The sequence below is a fragment of the Phoenix dactylifera genome, chromosome 13, assembly GCF_009389715.1.
Source record: "Phoenix dactylifera cultivar Barhee BC4 chromosome 13, palm_55x_up_171113_PBpolish2nd_filt_p, whole genome shotgun sequence".
NCBI classification, from domain to species: Eukaryota; Viridiplantae; Streptophyta; class Magnoliopsida; order Arecales; family Arecaceae; genus Phoenix; species Phoenix dactylifera.
The window spans coordinates 11772551-11793519 of record NC_052404.1 but is presented as its reverse complement, the minus strand read 5'-3'; the positions used below and the strand labels follow the sequence as shown (position 1 = coordinate 11793519).

Here is a 20969-nt window from a genome sequence, read left to right as displayed (position 1 = left end):
CCACTAGCCTCCCTCTTGTGCCGTCCCTAATATGCCCTACACCGAATAGTTGGGTCAAATAGTGCCGGGTACTACCACTAGCCTCCCCATTGGCACCATCCCTATGATGAGCAATATAGAAAGGTTAAAATGTTTACTTCAAAACCTTCCCTGTTTAAGTGTAATTAATTATGGATTTTATCCCTTCCAAAAGAATGCTCACACAAGTCTCACAAATGTGTCGAATATATTAAGTTTGTTTTGCTTTTCCTTAAGGTTGAAGTGTTTGCCTCTACTTGGATTTTACTTCTCTTGAATAATATCCATTTTCTTTTCTTTATCTCTCTCTCTTTTTGTTATTCTCAAGTAATTTTCATGAGAGAGCAGAATAGAGAATTAATCTTACGTATCATATATATGTATATCATGCAAACAACATTTTCATTATGCTCAAGGATTCATAACTTCTCACAAGTTATTTTACATCAACATTTTAAGCATATACTTGTGTATTTCATGGTTATGACATAGGCAAAGATATATTTTAGTTTGGGCAAACCATGAAATAATTTCTAAAAGTATAAGTCAGTCAATACACATATAGACATTATATCAAAAATTAATAATTAAAGAATTTAATCATGCCATAATAAGATTTAAGTTACTGACTTTGCTCAACTAATTTGTGAGAAAGGTATCTAAATTACCTATTCATTATATGTTCTTCAAGCCAAACTAGATTTCTTATGTGTGAACTTTTGGCTGAAGAAGATCCTCTCTCTTGTTTGCATGTGAATGTTTAGTGTATCTTACATGAAGATATCCTTCAAGTTGAAATTTCTCATTTTTCTTTCTTGAAGGAAGGTCATTAGTTTCTTTAAGATACAAAGCATTCATCCAACATATATATTTTTTTTAACTAGATGACTCAATATAAGATATGACAATAGTTGCATGTTGAGTCACTTTACTCAAGAGATTGCCTAAATATAAGTAAGCACATATCATTTGAACTAAAGAGATAGATTCATTAACCAAGATAGTTTAAGTCAATTTAGTTTAGATTCTATTTGCTTAAGATAATTATCAATAAGATATGTTAACTATGTTTTAATCAATTTATCTTAAACATTTGTTTCTATCAAAATTCAGATTATGATTTATTTGTTATCAATAAAATATGATTAATTAAAGTTAGATTGAAGTCTTGCACAAGGTCACATAATGAGCATACAATCTGGTCTACTAGCTGTAAAATAATTATTCTATCATGCTTCAATACAGCTTTAACACAATAGATCTACTTTGCTCATCCTTTTCAAATTCTACAAGATGGGGTCATAGATATACCTTCTTCATGCCAATCTTCTATAAGAGTTTTCTTGTGGACTAACGTTGGTCAATGAAGATCCCCTTTCCTGTTTGTCTTAATTTGGAGTTTGAGAGAAGATGTTAATTCATTCATCATATTTCAAACTCACTTTGCAATATAACTCTTCATTAGTAGAACCAAAAATGATGTCATCAATGCATACTTTGAGCAAATAAGATATCACAAATTCATCTTTTGGATGCATAGATTTATCACTATTACTTTCTATCAAAAAGGTTGCTTAAGCTTTTATATATCATGCTTTTGATGCTTGTTCTAAATCACATATTGCTTTATCATATATGTAATGTGTATTTTTAAATATGGTGGTTATTTTTCATAGATCTCCTTTTTAATGAAGTAACCACATAGGAGTGACTTCTACACATTCATTTGACAGAATATAAAGCTCATGAAGCAAGCACATGATAATGATGATCTTTACTTCTAATCATGCAAGAATCTTTATCAAGATCTATTTCCTCTTTTCTTGATTTAGTCTTTTAGTAGTCATCAATTTTTCTTCATTAAGTGCATATGTAAAAGATTAACCATATAATTTGATTTTAGTATTTTGATAATAAATCATTAGTCTCATAAAGAATAAAATGAATTGATACTTCTACAACTAGAATTTTTCATGAATGTTCTATATGCATTGCTTGATGAATGATATCCAAGGATAGAAGTATCTTTATCAGATTTGGCATTATTTTCATAATAACATGTACGACTGAAAAATATGAAAGATATGCAATGGTTCATTTTCCATTTTTCAGAAGATCAAAATTTTCATCAAAAATAGAAATCATATGTATGACAAGCAGTGATGATAGTCTTTTAAAAATTATTTAAGTAGATGACTATCATACATAATTGTCTTTTTCATTTCTTCAAGAATTCTATTAATCCTATTTTGCTTATGGTGTCCTTGGTGCTGAAATCATTGGATTTAATATTATTTTCTGTATAACCTTTATCAGGATTTTGGTTTTCAACACTGTGCCATGATTCACAGTTTGGAAACCTTTATCATTTGAACCACTTTTACAAGATTTAGTAAATACAGAAAAATACTTCAGTTTTATTTTTCAAGAATAAATCCAATGTAAGCTTTTGAAAAACTTGGAGATGGAAACATCTTTAGATTTAGAAATGATTTTTGTTTGTTTCCTTAGTTAGCATGCATAGCAAAACTTTGACCTTTAAGTAGATAATCTAAGTAAGCCTATGGCAAGGTCTTTTGAGATTAAGTACATACTAGCATGAGTTGATTTTATATGCCAAGGATGGTTTCTTGGTATTCATAGTGCATATATTCAAAAGCATACCAAGTACACATTATCATATCTATGATCAATAAACAATAATGCCATGGATAATAACTCTCAATCAAGCATATAGAGAATTCATAGAGTTATTCTTAATAAATTGATTAATCATTTAACAACTTATCCAATAGTGAGTAAAGTATACTAAAAAATGAAGAGATTTGATTATATTTCCAAAAGTATTTTCTATATCACAAAATTGATCACTACTAGCAAATCATATCAAATACTAAAGCACAAATAATGATGAGATGCAAGAATTACTGATTTCATTATTTTTTTTTTGTTAATAACTTTTTAAGTTTCTTTATGTTCCATAGGTACCTTGGTACACCTATGTGTACATCCTCATTTTCTCATTTTGGGTACCCAAGCTTGCTTGAGTCCTTGAGAGTTAGGACATATGGTTCCTTTTGGAACCCATATCTGTTTAATAGTAATAACTTTACCATTTGATTTAATTATACTAGAACGATAGGTAAAGTTGTTATTCCCATTCTTTTCATGTTTGAGATAAGTTATCTTATTTAATGGTTTGCATGGTGAATTGATAACCTTTTTCTCTAGAGGTTTATTGTTAAGTAAAGGAGTCAAGCCAAGTTTTGATTTATCATAAGCAACATATTGGCTTTCAAACATCATTTTCAATCGTTCTGAGCTTACGGTGAATTTGTTAATAAAAGATTTTAATTGATTAATTTCTTTACTTAAGTTTTGATTTTCTCTAATTAAGCTATGATTTTTCTGAATTAATTCTTCTGAAAATGAGCTTAAGCTTTCATTTTCAGAATTTAGTTTGCTCTTATATTTCATCATTAGAATTTCTTTCTTTTGAAATTTTCAGATTTAGTTTCTTAAGATTTTTATTCTTTACAGCTAATTTTCTACATTCACTATACAAATCGTGAAAAGCATTTAATAATTCATTATAAGAGAATTCGTCTTGAAAATCATTTGAGGTAAAAGTAGATTCAGATTTTACCTTGTCTTCCTGTGCCATAAAGCACAAGTCCGTTACCTCTTGTAGTTTCTTGGAGCTAATATCATCATTGTTGCTCCTAACTTTTATTTTCTGGCTTGACTCTTTCTTGGTCAAGGCTTTCTTCCTTTTTATCTCTTTCTTCCTTTCTTCTTGCTTCCTCTTTTTCTTTGTCTTTAGGAAGCTAATTTGCCTCGGAGTCGACTCGGACCTTATTGGAGTCGACTCGGTTATCTTGAGGGTCGACTCTGAAATACTTGGAGTCGACTCGACTGAGGTGGAAGATTCAACACCTTTTTCTGCAGTCTCATTGTTAGAATGTAATTGAAGCACATGAGAGCTAATCTGAGATTTATCATAAATATTTTCTAAAGTATCCCAGATCTCCTTAGCAGATAAGCATGCAGAAATTTCATTAAACTTTGTTTCTTGAATAGCACAATATAATATGTTCATAGCATCAGCATTCAATTGTGCTAAGTCCTTTTCATTAAAAGTTTGAGAGAGTATGTGAAGATCATTTATTATGATTTTCCATAAGTAATAGTTTTGTGATTGAATAAAGATGCGCATGCGTATTTTCCAATGTGTATAGTTTATGCCATTAAATAGTGGAGGTGTATTAATTGATTGTCCTTCTCCTAGAAAACTATCTATTTGAGTTGTCATGATCTTTGGCTCTAGTCGGTTAAGACTACAAATAATATTTGAGCACCTGCTCTGATACCACTTGTTGCCCAGTAGATACAACCCAAGAGGGGGGGTGAATTGGGTCTTTTAAAACTTTTATGCTACTTCTAAAACTTTTTGATTAACTATGCTAAGTTGTATAGATGCACAGTGAAAGTTAAACTTAGCAAGGGTTTGATGTATAGACTTCGACTTGATTAAATATGCTTGCAACTAAAGGATGTGCGGATAAGAATTAAGCAAGCAATTTATCTAAGTAAGTAAGTGTGTTAGTTAGACAATAACTAGAGGCATTACAAACACAAAGGACATATAGTGGTTCGGTGCACCCCAGCACCTACATCCACTCCCCAAGACCTCTTGGGAATTTCACTATAATCCTACCGATTACAGCCGGTTGTTTTACAAGCTCACAGCCCAACTTGTTGTTTTACGAGCGCACAACGAACTCGGTCGGTTTTCCCAGGCTCACCGACTAGAACCAACCCGATTGTTTTCCGGGCTCACAATCAAACCCTTACACATTGGTTTTACCCTCGGCTCACCAACAAACCTATCACCGTTGGTTTTTTCCTTTGGCTCACCAACAAACCTTAACACCGTTGGTTTTTCTTTGGCTCACCAACAACCCTTAACACCGTTGGTTTTTCCCTTTGGCTCACCAACAAACCTTAACACCGTTGGTTTTTCTTTGGCTCACCAACAAACCTTAACCCCTTGATTCAATCCCTTGATTGAATCAAGTTACAAGATATTAAAACAAAGTATAAAACAAAACAAAGCTTCTTAAACAAGCAAATATGACAATATAAACAAATAGAGTAAAGAGAAGTCCTCAAACGAGTTTTGAAGATGGAGGAGCTCGGCTTCTTCTTTACTTGATCCTCCTCTGATTTGGCATGAAGTAGAGGATCCCCGAGGCAGCACACGGATGGAGAGGAAGCTTTCGGATTCACTTGGATGCTCTTCTTCTCTCTATTTCGTTTTGGATGGCCCTTTTGTGCTTGTGGGAGATTTCCTTTGTAATCTCTTTGAGATCTCTTTCCTAGATGATCTCTCCCACTTCCATGAGTTCTCCCCTAGCTCTCTTCTTGTTTTTATAGCTTTAGATGGCGTGGAAACAAGAATATAGCCGTTAGAGACAAGAAAAAGAGCCGTTGGACACAGTCTGCATTTCCTGACAATGTTACCGTTGGGATCGGAGTCGGCTCGCGCGATCAGGAGTCGACTCGCCTGTTGCAGGAGTCGGCTCGTGCTTTACTGGAGACGACTCGGCCACTGTTCCAAATTTGAATTAAAGTGCATGCCTTGACTGGGAGTCGACTCGGCTTAACCTGGAGTCGACTCGCCAACTTCTGGAGCTGACCTGGCAATTTCGGAGTCGGCTCATCCACTGAAGTCCGTGGATCCAATTTTGAATTTTGTCCTCTCGAGTCGACTCGACTGTCCTGGGAGTCGACTCGAATCTCAGAGCCCGAACTCCCGATCCTCTGTCTTTTGGCTCGTCCAGTCTTGGAGTCGACTCGAACTTTCTTGGAGTCGATTCGGCTCTCAGTTTGCGAAACACAGCCTTCTGCCATCTTGGTGTAGCGCTGCCTTGGAGTCGACTCGAGCTGTCTGGGAGTCGACTCGAATCTCAGAGGCAGTAACTTGGTTTTCTGTCTGTTGATGGTCGCGGAGTCTCGGAGTCGACTTGTGCAATGCGGGAGTCGACTCGAATCTCAGAGTCCCAAAAATGCTCTCTGACTTTTTCTTTGTGTTCCGCTGAGAGTCGACTCTTGCTTTCTTTGGAGTCGACCTACCAACCATCGGAGTCGACTCGCGTTCCACTGGAGTCGACGCGGATTCGGATTCGGATGGGGATGCTGCTTCTCTCGAATCTCAGACCCGAAAACTGCTCTCTGACTTTTCTGCCTGTGACTCCTAGGAGTTTCCGGAGTCGACTCATACTTCTCCGGAGTCGACTCGAATTCCACTGGAGTCGACTCGAAGACTGTTCTTTTGAATTTTTCTTTTGATTTTACTCCTCCAATTTGAATCCTTTGAACTTTAAACTTGGGCCAATAAATTGTAGCTTTCTTCCAACTTGAGAGCTTTGGAGGCCTTCTTGTGTTCTTCCAACTTGCTATGTTCCTTGCAAAATAAATATCTTTCTCCTTGCAACATAAACATTAGTATCTATACTTCAAGGTTTTGTGATCATCAAAATCAATCTATGAATCAATCTTTGGGTCATCAAGCTCAAATTAGGAGGAAAGAGAAGCAGCCTAAGACAGTGAAGAGACCCATGGGCTGCCCTTGCATAACTCAAAATGTTTTTGGTTGTTATAAAGGTAGAGTCCTTGTCAAGGATTGTGTTAAGAGGGAATGGAGTGGTCCTTGCGGATGAGGTTTATGAAGTTTGGCTATCATCTTTGTAGTCCTACCTTAGTCTTCTGTGCAAAATGTCTAGATTTTAGAAATAAGAAGCAAAGTGGGACCTCCCGTTGAAAGTGAAACCTCTACCTACCTCACTGATGGGGGCTACACTTTGATCTTCAGTAGTTGTGATGGAGACCATAAATGTTTTTGCAAGATTGTATCTCCTTGTTATCGGCTTTTGCTTTGATTTTTGATTCTTAACCTTGCATGGAAGAGAAGTTTAGGTTTGTGACATAGTTATTAAAGTTGTCCTGTAGATCAACTTTGACCAAGGGTTTGGGTCATCGGGTTAGTGGGGCCCAACTGCCAGGTGAACCAGTTAGACCAGTTTATAATTAGAAATATTTAAAAAATCTTAGGTTATTTAGTTAGATATAATATTAGAAAAATATGCATAATTAGTGATAAATTACCTATTTTAAATACAACCCTGAAATAGTATGGGTCTATATTTTATATTACTCTTTAATTGTAGTACGAATAGAAACTAATCTTAATTTATCTATTTTATAAAATATAAAAATATATAATATAGCAAAATAATGTAGAACTTATTGATATTTCTTTTGTTTCCATGTTTCAATGGTGTTCCCAATGTCTCTGGTGGGTCTTCTTGGAGGTTTTTGGAATTGTGGAAGCAAAGGAATTTGGACGTGACTGTATGATGATGCATTGGTATTATGCTTCTAATGAATGCTCATCCGTTTTCCATTTAGAATATTATGAAGAAAAATTTAAATATAAGAAATTCATCAAGAAAATTACTTCATAATGAATATATTCATGTGCCTAATATTTGTGTTCCAGTTGAAATTTAAAAGTTTCTAGTTTTTGGATTGTTGAGAATGGAATAACTAAATAAAACTAAATTTGTAATTATTTTAATACTTGGTTTCTCTTTTTCTTTTTTCTGTTGTTTTGCTCGTGGTGTGCGGAGCAGGGGGGTGGGGCTTGATTTAGTGTAAGGTCTTGTAGACACCAGGAAAAAGAAGAAAATAACAATTGTATTTTATGATGCTTACAAAGAATGCCATAGATTTTGTATTTGATTGAACATAAGAGATGTCTACGTATTTTGCATGTTAAACCAGTAATACGGAGAAATGACCTTTTAAATTTTTGGAAACCAACACTTAGACATCTCCATATCTTCTGAATACTTGCAAAAGCAAATTCAAATCTGTGACCATGCTACTTAAAAACCTAATGTACCACTGATAAACAAGTTTCCCTCTTCTTAAAGAAAGAAGAAATGACTGAATGATGTAGTAGGCATTAAATATGTCATCTTAGTAAAGTGATCAGTCTTGACTAGTGGCCAAAAAACTGGTGCGTATTGAAATCTCAAGTCCTCAACAGATTTTGGATTGATTTTTGATAAAACTAATTTATTTTGGCCAAAACACTTTGGTTTCAACCTAATGCTAAAGTTCTAGAAAAAATGTAAATACATGTATTAAACTAATTTCTTTGCAAATGTGTTCTAATAGGTTCCGATAAACAGTTTTGGCAGCTTCAGAATAAGTGCATGACTTTAATAAAAAGAAAAAGGGAAGTTAAATTTACTAATACAATGGCATTGTCAAATGCACTGATTTACAGCCCCCATTCATTTCGTCTTTGGCAGGTACATTCTCTTCCATGCTGGAATGCTCTGACAAGGGAGAAACCTTTCCTGACACTCAGTTTTGGAAACGAGCTGCTGATCCTGTCCTTGCGCAAGATCCATTTTCTTCATTAATGTCGGTCCTTTTTTGCCTTCCGCTTCCATTTATGTCATCCAGTGAATTCTTCATCCCTCTGGTGCATCTTTTCTACGTAGTTTGTGTTGTTCAGGTATAGAAACAGAGTATTGTTCTAAAAAACTTGTGGTTGCATAGTTAAGTTTTGAGCACTTTTTCATTATTTGTATACCTTAATTTAGGGACATATTACTTTGCAGGCTTTGATTGCATGCTATAGCAAACACAGTTTTGACATATCGAGCTTTGGTGATGGCCTTCTTAATAATGTTTGCAAGACTATGGTGGAATCTGTACTTGTTCGACAGTATTTTGTTGCAAATTATATCGATACCTCTCATTGTCTGAGGGATATGATCCGCAAATTAACATTTCCGTATCTAAGAAGATGTGCATTACTCTGGAAATTGCTAGAGTCCTCAACATTGGCTCCACTCTATGGTAGTTCCAATACTTGGGAATGGTCGAATCTTTGTACAAGCAATGATGCATTAGATACTGCTAACCACCTTACTATAGAGCTTAATGGAATAAAGGAATTGGAGGATATGCTTCAGATTCCCTCTTTGGAATTAGTTCTGAAGGATGAGGTTGTGCATGCTTTATCCTTAAAATGGTGTAAGCATTTCTGCGAGGTGTTCAGAATTCGTAAACATATAGGTGTCTTATTTTCCACTCCGGCGGTTCCTTTCAAGTTGATGCAATTACCTCGGGTTTACCAGGATCTTTTGCAAAGGTTTGGATCAAAATATTTTAAAGAAATGTGGTAATGAATGTTTTAATTAAACTTAACATCATTGATGGTCATCAAACAGGTACATAAAGCTACAATGCTCCATTTGCAAGACTATCCCGGACGAACCTGCATTGTGCTTGCTTTGTGGTAAATTATGCTCTCCAAACTGGAAGCCATGCTGCCGGTTCGTATAATACTCTTTAATTTTGTGCTGATAAAGTCGTTATCCATGATTTCCTTTTACTTTTGGTCTTACATCTCCATACCATCACAAATGTGCTACCTAAATTATTGATGCTCTCCTTTAGGACAAGTACATGCCTAAATCATGCGGCGGTTTGTGGTGCTGGTATAGGTGTATTTCTGTTGGTCAGGGTATGTCTATATAGTCAGTGCTTCAACTGTAAGATGACTTCATTTGCTTAGCTGTATCACTGACATTGATTGTTTTGGTTACAGAAAACCACAATCTTATTGCAGAGATCTGCAAGGCAAGCCTTTTGGCCATCTCCCTACTTGGATGCCTTTGGTGAAGAGGTAATTAGATTATTTTACAGATCCAAGACTATGATTAGAGAATCCGCCTCAAATATGCAATGTGTTATTATTGTATATTTGACAAGCATCTGCTCTCAAAATCAAAACTCAAGTCTGAAGTTTGTAGTGTTCGAACCACCCCCCACCTCCTTTTCTTGCCACTCCTTTTCCTCCTTTATGCACGAGCATGAGGAACTTATGTCTCTAAAGCCAATAATCAATCTCTTAAAGGCATTGATCTGCATTTCAAATTAACAGCTTTAAATAGTCGCCTTAACAGTCAGAGCTAATATTTGGAAATGAAAGAAACATGAACACCAAAGAAACTTGGATTACTTGAGTTCGTATTGTTAGTGTAATCAAGAAAGCGATCACTGAAGTGATGCTGCTACGCAATGGGAACAATTAATTTTAGTCTAAAGACTCGATGGCTTCCTATACATCAAGTTCAAGTGCACTGCATGATCCAATATTGCGGATACATAGCTTTGCACATGTGCATAATTGCAGGAACAAACACAGCATCTTTAGCGTCCTCTCAGACTCGTGATGAATTAGCTCACCACTTTATAATACCTTTTCTCTGTTCATTGATTTCTTTGTGCATCGTGCTTCCTCTTTGGGTGCAGGATCATGACATGTCTAGAGGAAAGCCTTTATATTTGAGTGAGGAGCGCTATGCAGCTCTTACATATATGGTGAGCAAATTTTACTTTCATGTTTTCTTGTGATGTGTAACGGGACAATGATTGTCATAAATGGAGAGCAAACTTTAAGGTGTCAAGCCCTGATTTGCTGATTGTTTTTATTATGCTTTTAACTAAAGATAATTGATTCTCTATGTCTTTTTCTTGAGCTCTCTTTCTTAGATTATTGTTTTTTCTAACATTTGCTGCATAAGTTTTCTTCTGCATCTGATTCAATTCCCACATGATACAGGTGGCATCCCATGGTCCTGATCGGACTTCTGAAGTACTTCGCCAAACCACCATTGATTTTTTGGGCTCTGATTAGGACTTTTGAAGAAACTCTTTTCAAAGGTCAGAACAACAAAAATTTGGTATTGCCTCATCCTTCGAACTGGCTCTGAATTGAATGGTAGTCCGACCAGGCATCGTGTGTTTTGCTTGTTGATGAGTAATTGTATTCAATGAGAAAGGAAAAATGACAAGGACGGTTTCCTTGTATTGGGATTGAATGGAAAAGTGAAATGCAGAAACAGGTTCAACTTCTCCATCTGAACACCGAGAGTTATCTTTGGAGAGTAGTTGACCGTCCGCAGGGGAAGAGAGTCGAGCACCGACTTAAAAGGTTTTTGTGCACGATTCTATCATCACGATAATTTGCCAGCATTCTCAGTTTCAAGCACGTCCGCTATTGCCCGAGAGAGCTCCCTCCATCTCAGTTTGTTGTATCGCGCACCTAAGCACTCTGGGAGCTGTGCGGGTTTTCTAATCAGTAGTGATGCAAGCTGTACAAGCGGTTCCTGGGTAGCGATGGCTTATGGGGCGTTTAATTTACTTCTTGTTTTTAAATGTATAGCCAAAAAGCGCAGATTGATGTGTGTATTAAACCATAAACATGCTAGTGTAAATTGGTACTTGTGAATTGAGCATACGAATCTCACCGTGTACAGACGTGAATGAACTCAGGTAAGGAATGCCATTAAAAGTTTAAGCAGCCAAAGTTTGTGGCCTTTGTCGAGCTCTTTAGCTAATCTCAAGAGATCTTAAATGCCCAAGCGTGATCTTTAGGAATCTCAGCTCGGCAACCGATGCCGGTATCCCATGTAATGCAAATTTAAAGATGGGGCTAACTCGATCTGAATCATCATGTTTCAGGCCATCAACTTTGATAGGCAAATTCAATGTGATTTTGTATTCTAAACTGCGTTCTTGTTTGTTGTTTACCTATGTTTAGGGCTGGAAGTGGGCTCGGGCCGGCCCGAAGCCCATCGGGCCGGGCCGCCCGCGGGCCGGGCTATGGGCTAGGCTCAATACAGTTCGGGCCGGGCTCGGGCTGAATGATTTAGCCCATATGTATTTCGGGCCGGGCTCGGATATACCATGGGCCCGGCCCGGGCCCGTCCAAGTCAGAGCCCACCTCCAGCCCGAATCGCGGGCCCGTCTGCCGCCCGGCCCAAACCCGAATCCCCTAAATCCTGAATCGACATCGCGGGCAGCACTGAAGCTAGGGTTTCTACTTTCTTCGGTCTGAGCGAACGAGCAGTGGCCGGTGGAGGCGACGAGGCGACGAGGGTTTCTACTTTCTTCGGTCTGAGCGAACGAGCAGTGGCCGGTGGAGGCGACGAGGCGACGAGCACCCTATCATCGGCGTCATCGGTCGTCGACCGTCCAAGATCTTCATCTCTTCGACGGTCCGTCGTGGTGAAGAGGAGTCCCGACCACCCTATCATCGGCGAAGCTAGGTTTTGAGGTACGATTACCTTCGTTTTGGTTAGGATTTGCAGAAGCGCAGAGTGGACGAGCGGCGAAGGCGTGGAGCTAGGGTTTCTTCGCTTTTTCTTGTCAGCTCGTCGCCGTTCGCCAGCCATCGTCGTCGACCGTCCAAGCTCGGCGAAGCGGGGAAACCCTAGATCTGAGGGCTCTTCGACCGTCCATCACAATCTTCCGTTATCTTTATTTGTTTTGGGATTTGGCATTTAGTCCGCTCATGCAAGCTTCACTTGAATTTCTATCAATTTTGATTCTTTGAATGTCAGTTTTTGCCTTTTGGTTTTGGTAGTTTGGACCTTCGGTACTTCCAAGCTAGTATCACCGAGAAACTTCACTGAAAATTGTTTACTCTGGATATTATACATTGTTAGTGGCTATTGCTGACATGAAAACAATGGGAAAGATTCTCAAATTAGCCTATAAACAAATGGCAAGCCCATGGATGTATGCCTATGTTAAATTTTTGGTTCTTTTCCTTGCAATATTTTCTGGATATGGTGCAAATTGTTTTGTATTTCTGTTGCATTTTAACGGTTACTGTATACGGTATAACATTCTACATCTTCAGGCTACATAGTGCACTTGTCATTGAGGTTGACATGTAAGTATGTAACTCTTATTAGAATATTTTTAATCTTTGAGTTAACTGCAATGTTGTGCACCTGTAAATTTTAGTATCTGACAGAGTGACAGGTCATATTGTATCTACTTATAAATGTCTGTAAGACTGTAACTTCTTGTTTGAGGCATGATGAAGCTACATTGTGATAAATAAATTGTCAATGGTTAGTAATTAATCTTGCTTTACATGAATCATTTCTATTGGTTTTGGTATTTCTATTGCTATAGTTTTGGTATTCCATTATCTTTATTAGTTTTGGTATTCCTATTGCTATAGATTAAATGATATTTTTTTTGTTATAGGTTAAATTTGTGATGTTTATTTTTTTATTTGGGCAGATTATTTTTACTAATGTCTCATTCTAAAGTGGGTGAAAATGAGACTGTTGAAGATTTAAGGAATGAGGATGATATAAATGAAGATACTTCTGAAAATGTTTGTGACAATTCTTCTAGAAAAAGATCTTGGGTATGGAATCACTTTATCGAGGAAAAAAATTCTGAAGGGTCAATAGCTAAGTGCAAATATTGTAAAAAAGTTTTAAGTGGGAGCACTAAAGGAGGAACGAGTCATCTAAAACGCCATCTTGAAAATGTTTGCAAGAAGTATCAAAAGAATCCGACTAATCAGTTGCTCTTACTACCAAGTTCAAAAGATCCGATAAAGTGTTTCAAATTCAATCAAGAAGAGAGTAGAAAAATTCTTGCAAAATTTATCATATGTGCTGAGCTTCCATTTCGTATTGTTGAGCACACTGTTTTTCTGGATTTTATGAGATCTCTTCAGCCATTATTCAAAATTATGGGACGTAAGACTGTAAAACATGATTGTATGGCTTTGTATCAAGAAGAGAGGAAAAAATTGCATGATGTATTCAAGAACCTAAGTTCTCGAGTTAGTTTCACTACTGATATTTGGACATCAAATCAGAAAATCGGTTACATTTCTTTCACAGCATATTATATTGATTCTGACTTTACTCTGCATAAGAAGATTATTAGTTTCAAGAAACTTCCATACCCTCACACCGGCTTTGCAATTGAAGATGCTGTAAAAAAATGTCTTGTTGAATGGGAATTGGATTATAAAATATGTGCTATTACTTTGGATAATTGCAGCACAAATGATGCTGTAATGAGAAGGCTCCGAGATCACTTTTGTGCTTCAATGTTGTTTAGTGGGGAGTACAGTCATATTAGATGTTGTGCACATATATTAAATATTATGGTTCAGGATGGAATAAAAATCATTCATGAAGCTATTGAATGTATAAGAGAAATTGTTAGATATGTCTCTGCATCCCCATCTCGAATGCAAGCATTTAATGAAATTCTACAGCATATGAGACTTCCTGCTAGAAAAGGACTCACTTTGGATGTTCCTACAAGATGGAATTCTACTTATGAAATGTTGCATGATGCACTTGGTTATAAAGATGCTCTTATTAGATATGCAACTGAGCATTCATGTGTATGCCCCACCAATGATGAATGGAAAAAGGCTTCTATAATTCTTAAATTTTTAGAAGCCTTTCTTGATGCCACTAAAGTATTTTCTGGTTGTAAGTATCCCACATCCAATTTATACCTAAAAGAAGTTTGGGGAATTAGGGCTTTGTTGATGGATGAAAGTATCGATACTGATGAAACAGTAAAGCAATTAACAAATGAGATGCTAAAGAAGTTTAACAAATATTGGTCTCAGTGCAATAATTTGTTGGTAATTGCTTCTATTTTGGATCCCAGATCAAAGTTGATATTTGTAGAATTTTGTTATCAAAAGGCATTTGAGTTGGAGGAGTGCAAGAAAAAGATTGATGATATTCGTGCTTGTCTTTTTCAATTGTATAATGAGTATGTAGATGCAACAAGAATGCATCCCTCTATGAGTTCAAGTGAGCGAACATCTAATTTTGGTGGACAAGGTGATATAAGTTCAGTTTCTTCCAAAAAAAAATTTGGTATGGACTTTGCTCAATTTAGAAGTCAAAGTTCTTCAAAACGCCCTAAGAGATCCGAGTTGGATAGTTATTTGGATGATGATGTACTTCCTGATTTGGAGAATAAAGAGTTTGACATCTTGGCTTGGTGGAAGAGCAATGCAGCAGTCTATCCTATACTATCAAGAATGGCTCGAGATGTTCTAGCTATTCCAGTCTCCACTGTTTCATCTGAGTCGGCATTCAGCACTGGTGGTAGAGTTGTGGATCAGTATCGAAGCTCTTTGAGCCCTTCTACCGTAGAAGCCTTAGTGTGTACCCAAGATTGGCTTCGTGAACAATATGATGAAGGTATATAAATCTTTTAAATTTATCTAATATTTTTTATTTGCTTATTGTACTTATAATTTAAACATTTATGATTGATTTGTGTTAACAGTTGCAAATTGCTCGAGTTCTGTAACGTTGAATGTAGATGACGACACCCTGGACTCCTGGAGTGGGCAATTTCGGAGAACTGAATGACGATACCCTCATCAGATCTAGTTATTAACTTATTGTGCAGGGAACAACGACTTCAGGCCGATGATTTTTTTTATCCTCCTGTTTTTGATGGAATCCTTTTGTTTGGTTTCAGTTGTATCGTTGTACTTGGTTGCATGGAATGAATTTTTTTGCAAGTTATCTTCAAACCATCAGATGCTATTTTGTTAATGATCTGTCTGATTGCCTACTTGGTCCATCTTATATTTGATTTAAGTTGAATAGGTTGTTTGCTTGTCGACATTTTTGCTTGTATGTTTACAAGAGCAGCATATGCAATATTTTTGTTGAATAAGGTTCATCTTCTATGCTTTATTGTGCTTCTGTCTCTCTGCTTTATGTGCACATGGTGAAAGTCAATGTATACCTGATGATCCCCAGAGTGAAGAAGTTATACCTGGTGAAAGACGGTGCCAATTGAGGATACTGTAAGCACTAACCTTTTAAATTCAAGTTATGGCTTGTCCGAGTTGATTTTTTTTGTGTGTGTTCTTTGCGTCAATGGAACCAACATCTGTTTTGGTGTTTGATAGATGGGGGGAGCTGAAGAAGTTGGTGGAAGAGGGCAAAGTGAAGTACATCGGGCTATCAGAAGCCAGCCCCGACACAATCCGGCGTGCACATGCAACATTCCATCACTTTCACTCTACCAGTCCTTGCATGTTGATATGATGAAATCGAGCTGTTTTTCTGTCTCTTTCCTCATTAAGATTTAAGCTTTTCCTGTGATTTTTATTGAAATGCTTTGCCGATATATATATTCTTGTCATAGCTGTGAGTTCTTGTACTGCTGACTCCTTTCCGGAAGGTTTATCAATATAGAGAGCTGATGATTCCACTCGGTTTATTCATAGGTGTTGCACTGACAGATTTCTTAAAGGAGTTCTTTCACGACTATTTTCAGAGAAGTATAAAGGTTAACTTGTTGCTTACTTGCAATCTATCACTGCATTTTATTCTTAGTCGACAAACTTACATTGCTTTCACTGGCTGTCGGACAGGATGACTCTTTTAAGCTTCTCGTGGGCATTGGATTGTTTTTTGTGCTCATTAAGCTTATCTCGTTATGCTTGGAAATTCCAAGGCGGGTATTTTTTTCTCATATTGGGAATGGTGGCTTGATGCAAGTCTTCTGGTTGTCAAAAGAGTTGCAGCACACTAAGGATATTGGGAATCAGAAAGAGCAAAGGTTGGATGCCTCAGTGTCAGAAGTTCAATAGATTGAAATGTGCGACTTTACCGCATAAAGAGATTGCTGTCGTGAGCCGGATCATGAGTTATTATGTTGGGCTTTTGCTGAGTGATGATTTCTTCCTCTGCTATTTATTTTATGTAAATAGATTTCATATAGTTGCTCCTGAAGCTTCTTTCCTCTTATCATTATCATTTATGGCCCTGATTTATCCTTTTTGATGCAGCATCGTAGCCTTGTAGGCATGCCTTCTTTTTCTTATATTATAGGTTGTTTTGCTTGTTCAAAGACTTGTTTTCCTTTTTGGGCCGTGCTAGGGATCGGGCTGGCCCAAACGAGCTGGCCCAAACGGGCCGGCCCAGGTTAGGGCCCAACCGGGCCGGCCCAAATGGGCTCGGGCCGGGCTCGGGCATTGTTTCTTAAAAATTTTTCGGGCCCCGGCCCGGCCCGAAGCCCGGAAAAAAAGTCGGGCCGGGCTTGGGTAGGGGTTTGGCCCGACCCGGCCCGGCCCACTTCCAGCCCTACCTATGTTTTGTCAAACGTGCTTTCCCATTGATTTGCAGCAGAATGAAGCATGCATCCAAAGCAGGGGCTCTGCCGGACCCTACTCTGTACCGCTCTCGAGGGAGCTCAGAGCTGCATGCGCTGTAGGCTTTAACGAAACGACCAGACCTGTGATTTAGAGAAGGATCACTCCGGTTCAAGAGTATCATCAATTCTCCCTACCAATCAGTGCCGGCCAGCTCTTTTGAACTCGTCGCAACTCGCCCAAGTTTCACTGCACGCCCACACGGAGCCTTTTAAAAGTTGCCAGGCCAGGCAAAATTGAACTGAACATAGTCGTTTTAGAAGGAGAAACAGAGACTAGCAAGTAATCGGTACTCCATAGACATAAATAAATAAACGCCGGGATGATTGATGATGACATCTCCAGAGGCCCGCCCAAGAAGGCAATTATTTGCCTGTCCCTTATGAGCTATATGCGCAATTCTCGTAACCTGCCAAGATATTTAAACGTAACAGATGGTCAAAAAAAGAAAAAAAAGGTGCTACCGTGAATGTGTGAAAGAACGTTAGGTAGATAGGATGACAACATACTTGGGTCATCGCTAGTGAGGACGCCGGTGTGGGCGAAGTCGCAGTTGAAGTCGTGGCGGCCGGCGGCCTGGTAGTAGGCGTTCATGGCGAAGGAGGCGTGGGCCGCCAGAGTGTCCGGGAGGTAGCAGGCCCCTCCCGCCTGGATGGGTCCGCAGTCCACCAAGCCGCTCCCGCACGAGTAGTCGATGTTCGCCTGCAGCGCCTCCGCGCTCGCGTCCGCCTTCGCCACGCACCACTTCCCGTGTGGACCCGATGACGACGGTGCCGCCGCCGGACCACCACCGGCGAACTGCTTCGTCGCCGACCCCCACCAAACCCCCACCCCCCCCCCCCCCCCCCCAAAAAAAAAAAAAATAAATAAATAATAAATAAATAGATAAAAATACAAAAATAGAGAGAGCGACGGGGATTTTTTTTTTTTTAGTGCTTTCTTGTTGCAGGCGAAAGACACGCGTCGCTTGTTTCAAACCCTCACGCAAAACCACAAGCACGCACAGCTTCGGGTTGCATCTCTCGCACGAAAGAATGGCTAATCTTCCTTCGAACGTCGACCATTAGATTGCATCCTGCACAAATCTCGGAGCACTCCGAACGACCGCATAAGGGACCATCATTCTGTCGCGCGAAAGATGCAACAACCCCTGTCCCGCACGCAAAATGGAAGAGAGAGAATATGGAAGACATGTGACCCCGGCCATGTCACATGTGGGTCAAAGCGTGTGCCAAAGATCTGAATCTGACAGCTACTCGGACAAGAGAGACACGTAATATGCTGACGAAAGTGCACGAACCTAGTGTACGTAGTACAAGTGTCCAGCAATAAAAGCACGTCTGTCGGAAGGACATGCAGGGCCGACTCGTACCCTCGGACTCAACTCTGGCTACAAACCAGCTTTCCAACCGGATCGAGCCCAGTAATCTTATGGGTTCAATCCGTTCCCGAACCGGACTGTCCTCGTAACTTCGGCGCTCATCAAAGCTTTCACCATTTTACCAACGTGGCTGCGACCGCTGGTCTACACAATGTAAAGCTGGTTCGAATTTTTCTGAACCAGACCGAACAATTCCCTAAAAAGAAGAGAAATTTCTCGCTTTTTTGGAAGAGGAAAAAATCCCCGGAAACGAGACAGGACGGCCCACTGTTCCTCAGAACCGAGGAGGCTCTGGCCGACGAACCAGGCTCGTTTGGGCCGTATACCTCCCACCAGTATATATCCCTGGTAATTAATTCCCTTCAAGAACCCTGATCGATCAATTTAGAAGAAAAAAAACAGTGGGGCTAACCTGGCCTCCTCGCATGAGCCCGACGTCGTAGACCTGGGTCAGGTCCGGTTTGAACAAGCCGAAGTTGCGCTCCGCGGTGGGCCCCGGCTTCAGGTCCTCGTTGAAGAGCGCGAATATGTACGTCTCGAAAGTCCGATTCGGCATCAGCGGCGTCCCCTTCCCGGAGTTCACCTTCCGGATCAAGTTCCCGTTGTACGAAACGGCGTTCTCCAAGCTAACCGCCGGCTGGTCTGGGTCCCCCACCGACGGCCAGCCCGTCTCCCCCACCGCGACCTCCACGTCCCCGTACCCCAGCCGCTTCATCGCCGAGTGCACCGCGTCCAGCTGGGCGTCGAACATGTTGGTGTAGTTCGCGCCGGTGACCGGGTCGAATACCCCCGCGTTGGGCTTGAACAGCGCGTAGTCGAGGGTTTTCTCCGTGAATCCGAAGTAGGGGTAGGGGTTCACGACGAAGGGGGTCTTGGCCCGGCGGTGGAAATCGAGCATGGGGGCGAAGATGATGCGGTCGTAGCCCCGGCGGAAGCGGCCGGAGGACGGGGGCTCGGAGGCGGAGAGGATGCCGAGAGAGTGCGGGGTGGAGACGCGGATCTCGGGGAAGCCGGCCTCCGCCAGGGCGGTGGAGAGGGAACGCATGGCGGGGACGAGGCGGGCGATGAGGTTGCGGTCGGCGGTGGCCATGACCTCGTTGCCGACGGCGAGGAGGGAGATGTTGGTGGCCGGGTGGAAGGGGGCCACGTTGTTGGCGATCCAAGCGCGGGCGGCGGGGACGTTCGCGAGGGAGGGGACGTCCCCGTTGGGGACGGTGATCATGAGGGAGATGCCGGTGCCGGCGAAGGCGCGGATGAAGTCCGGGTTGGAGTCGAAGAGCTTGACACGGTCGATGAAGGTGTTGGCCTTGAGGAAGGCGGCCACCTGGGGCGGCGGGGGGAGGTTGTCGGCGACGGCGCCGTAGTTGACGCCGATCGAAATGGAGAGGGCGGAGGTGAGGAGGCGAAGAACGAGGGCGAAAAGGAGGGCGGATTTCGCCATGTTCTGGGGGAAGCAGATGGGAAGAGAAGAGTGAGTTTGAATTATTTCGAAATTCTTAGGTTTTGCGTGGGAAGGGACTGGAAATAGGAGGAGGAGGAGGAAAGGCATTCATTTATTCTTGACTTCGCTCCTTTACTGGTTGCACTTTATTTTGGTGATGACGCAATCGTACCGTGATTGCTCTGACATCTGATGCACCTTGAGGAGGAGGAGGAGGAGGAGGAAAGGCATTTATTTATTCCTGCCGTCCTTACAGCTATAACCAGAAAAATGATATATCATTATCTTGTATCTGTGTGGTGAAAATAGACTGTGATATTCTTAGATCTGCTTGGCTACTAGTTGTTGACTTAAACAATCTGTCGACAGCATTGTTGTTGGATCAAGTCGACAGGCCCAAATTAAACAAAGAACGATACTTTCGGCCCCAAATTATGATACTTTTGAGTTGGATTGTCCTCAGTCCAACCCAAATTATGATATATTACTGTTATCAAATGTTGTCTCAGAGATGAGAATAATTTAACAAATCTAACCTAAATAACGGAAGTACCACCTTGGTGCACGAATCAAACAGCGAACATCTGATGACCCAACGTAGCCGTTTAAAAGCGCTGATCTGGTAGGTATGAACGGTTCCGAACGGACTGCAAGTCTCCCTTAAGATTAATAAACCCCTTGAGATTGTTGTTCGTGGGTGTTGCTTCTCTTTTGTCATTAGTGTGGGTCAGAGATCTTCAGGCACTGATCAATAGGGAGCCCATGTGGTAGATTGATGGAGATGTCTATCGACCAAAAGTTTGTTAGCCAGGCGAGGCGTTCGGACTACTCTGTGTTGAGAGTTGTGCCCAAACATTGAGAAGACCATCTGCTATGTTCTTCTTCGGTGCTCCAACGCCGTGCAGATTTGGAGGTGAGAGTCGGCAGAGGATCGTCTACAACATTGTTGTTGGATCGAGTCGACAGGCCCAAATTCAATGAAGAAGCCATACTTTGGGCCCCAAACCAAAGAAAGAAGC

The 20969-nt window shown here is 40.2% G+C and overlaps 3 protein-coding genes across 6 annotated transcripts in view; 2 read left to right on the top strand and 1 right to left on the bottom strand.

Moving 5' to 3' along the window:
* Positions 1-11473, top strand: part of LOC103721993 (E3 ubiquitin-protein ligase PRT6-like) — a 33006-nt gene extending 21533 nt beyond the window's left edge. For 2 of the 4 annotated variants that reach the window (XM_039133107.1, XM_039133105.1), the window contains 7 exons: positions 8400-8608; positions 8715-9250; positions 9330-9434; positions 9559-9625; positions 9710-9787; positions 10417-10485; positions 10727-11473. In XM_039133107.1, coding sequence (XP_038989035.1) covers positions 8400-8608; positions 8715-9250; positions 9330-9434; positions 9559-9625; positions 9710-9787; positions 10417-10485; positions 10727-10801 — 1139 coding nt within the window. In that variant the 3' untranslated portion in view covers positions 10802-11473. Of the gene's footprint in view, positions 1-8399; positions 8609-8714; positions 9251-9329; positions 9435-9558; positions 9626-9709; positions 9788-10416; positions 10486-10726 lie in introns of those variants that run through there. The other 2 variants (XM_039133106.1, XR_005514598.1) reach the window with 2 other exon arrangements.
* A 1101-nt stretch (positions 11474-12574) lies between these two features.
* LOC120112923 (zinc finger BED domain-containing protein RICESLEEPER 1-like) lies at positions 12575-16738 on the top strand. The gene is made up of 3 exons (XM_039133108.1): positions 12575-15155; positions 15244-16263; positions 16349-16738. Exons 1-2 carry the CDS (start codon positions 13217-13219, stop codon positions 15327-15329), a joined length of 2025 nt encoding a protein of 674 aa, XP_038989036.1. The 5' UTR covers positions 12575-13216; the 3' UTR covers positions 15330-16263; positions 16349-16738.
* A 599-nt stretch (positions 16739-17337) lies between these two features.
* On the bottom strand, positions 17338-19950 carry LOC103700543 (glucan endo-1,3-beta-glucosidase-like). The gene is made up of 3 exons (XM_039133170.1): positions 18922-19950; positions 17638-17926; positions 17338-17537 (listed from the first exon to the last, which is right to left on the bottom strand). Exons 1-3 carry the CDS (start codon positions 19948-19950, stop codon positions 17509-17511), a joined length of 1347 nt encoding a protein of 448 aa, XP_038989098.1. The 3' UTR covers positions 17338-17508.
* Positions 19951-20969: the final 1019 nt, after the last annotated feature.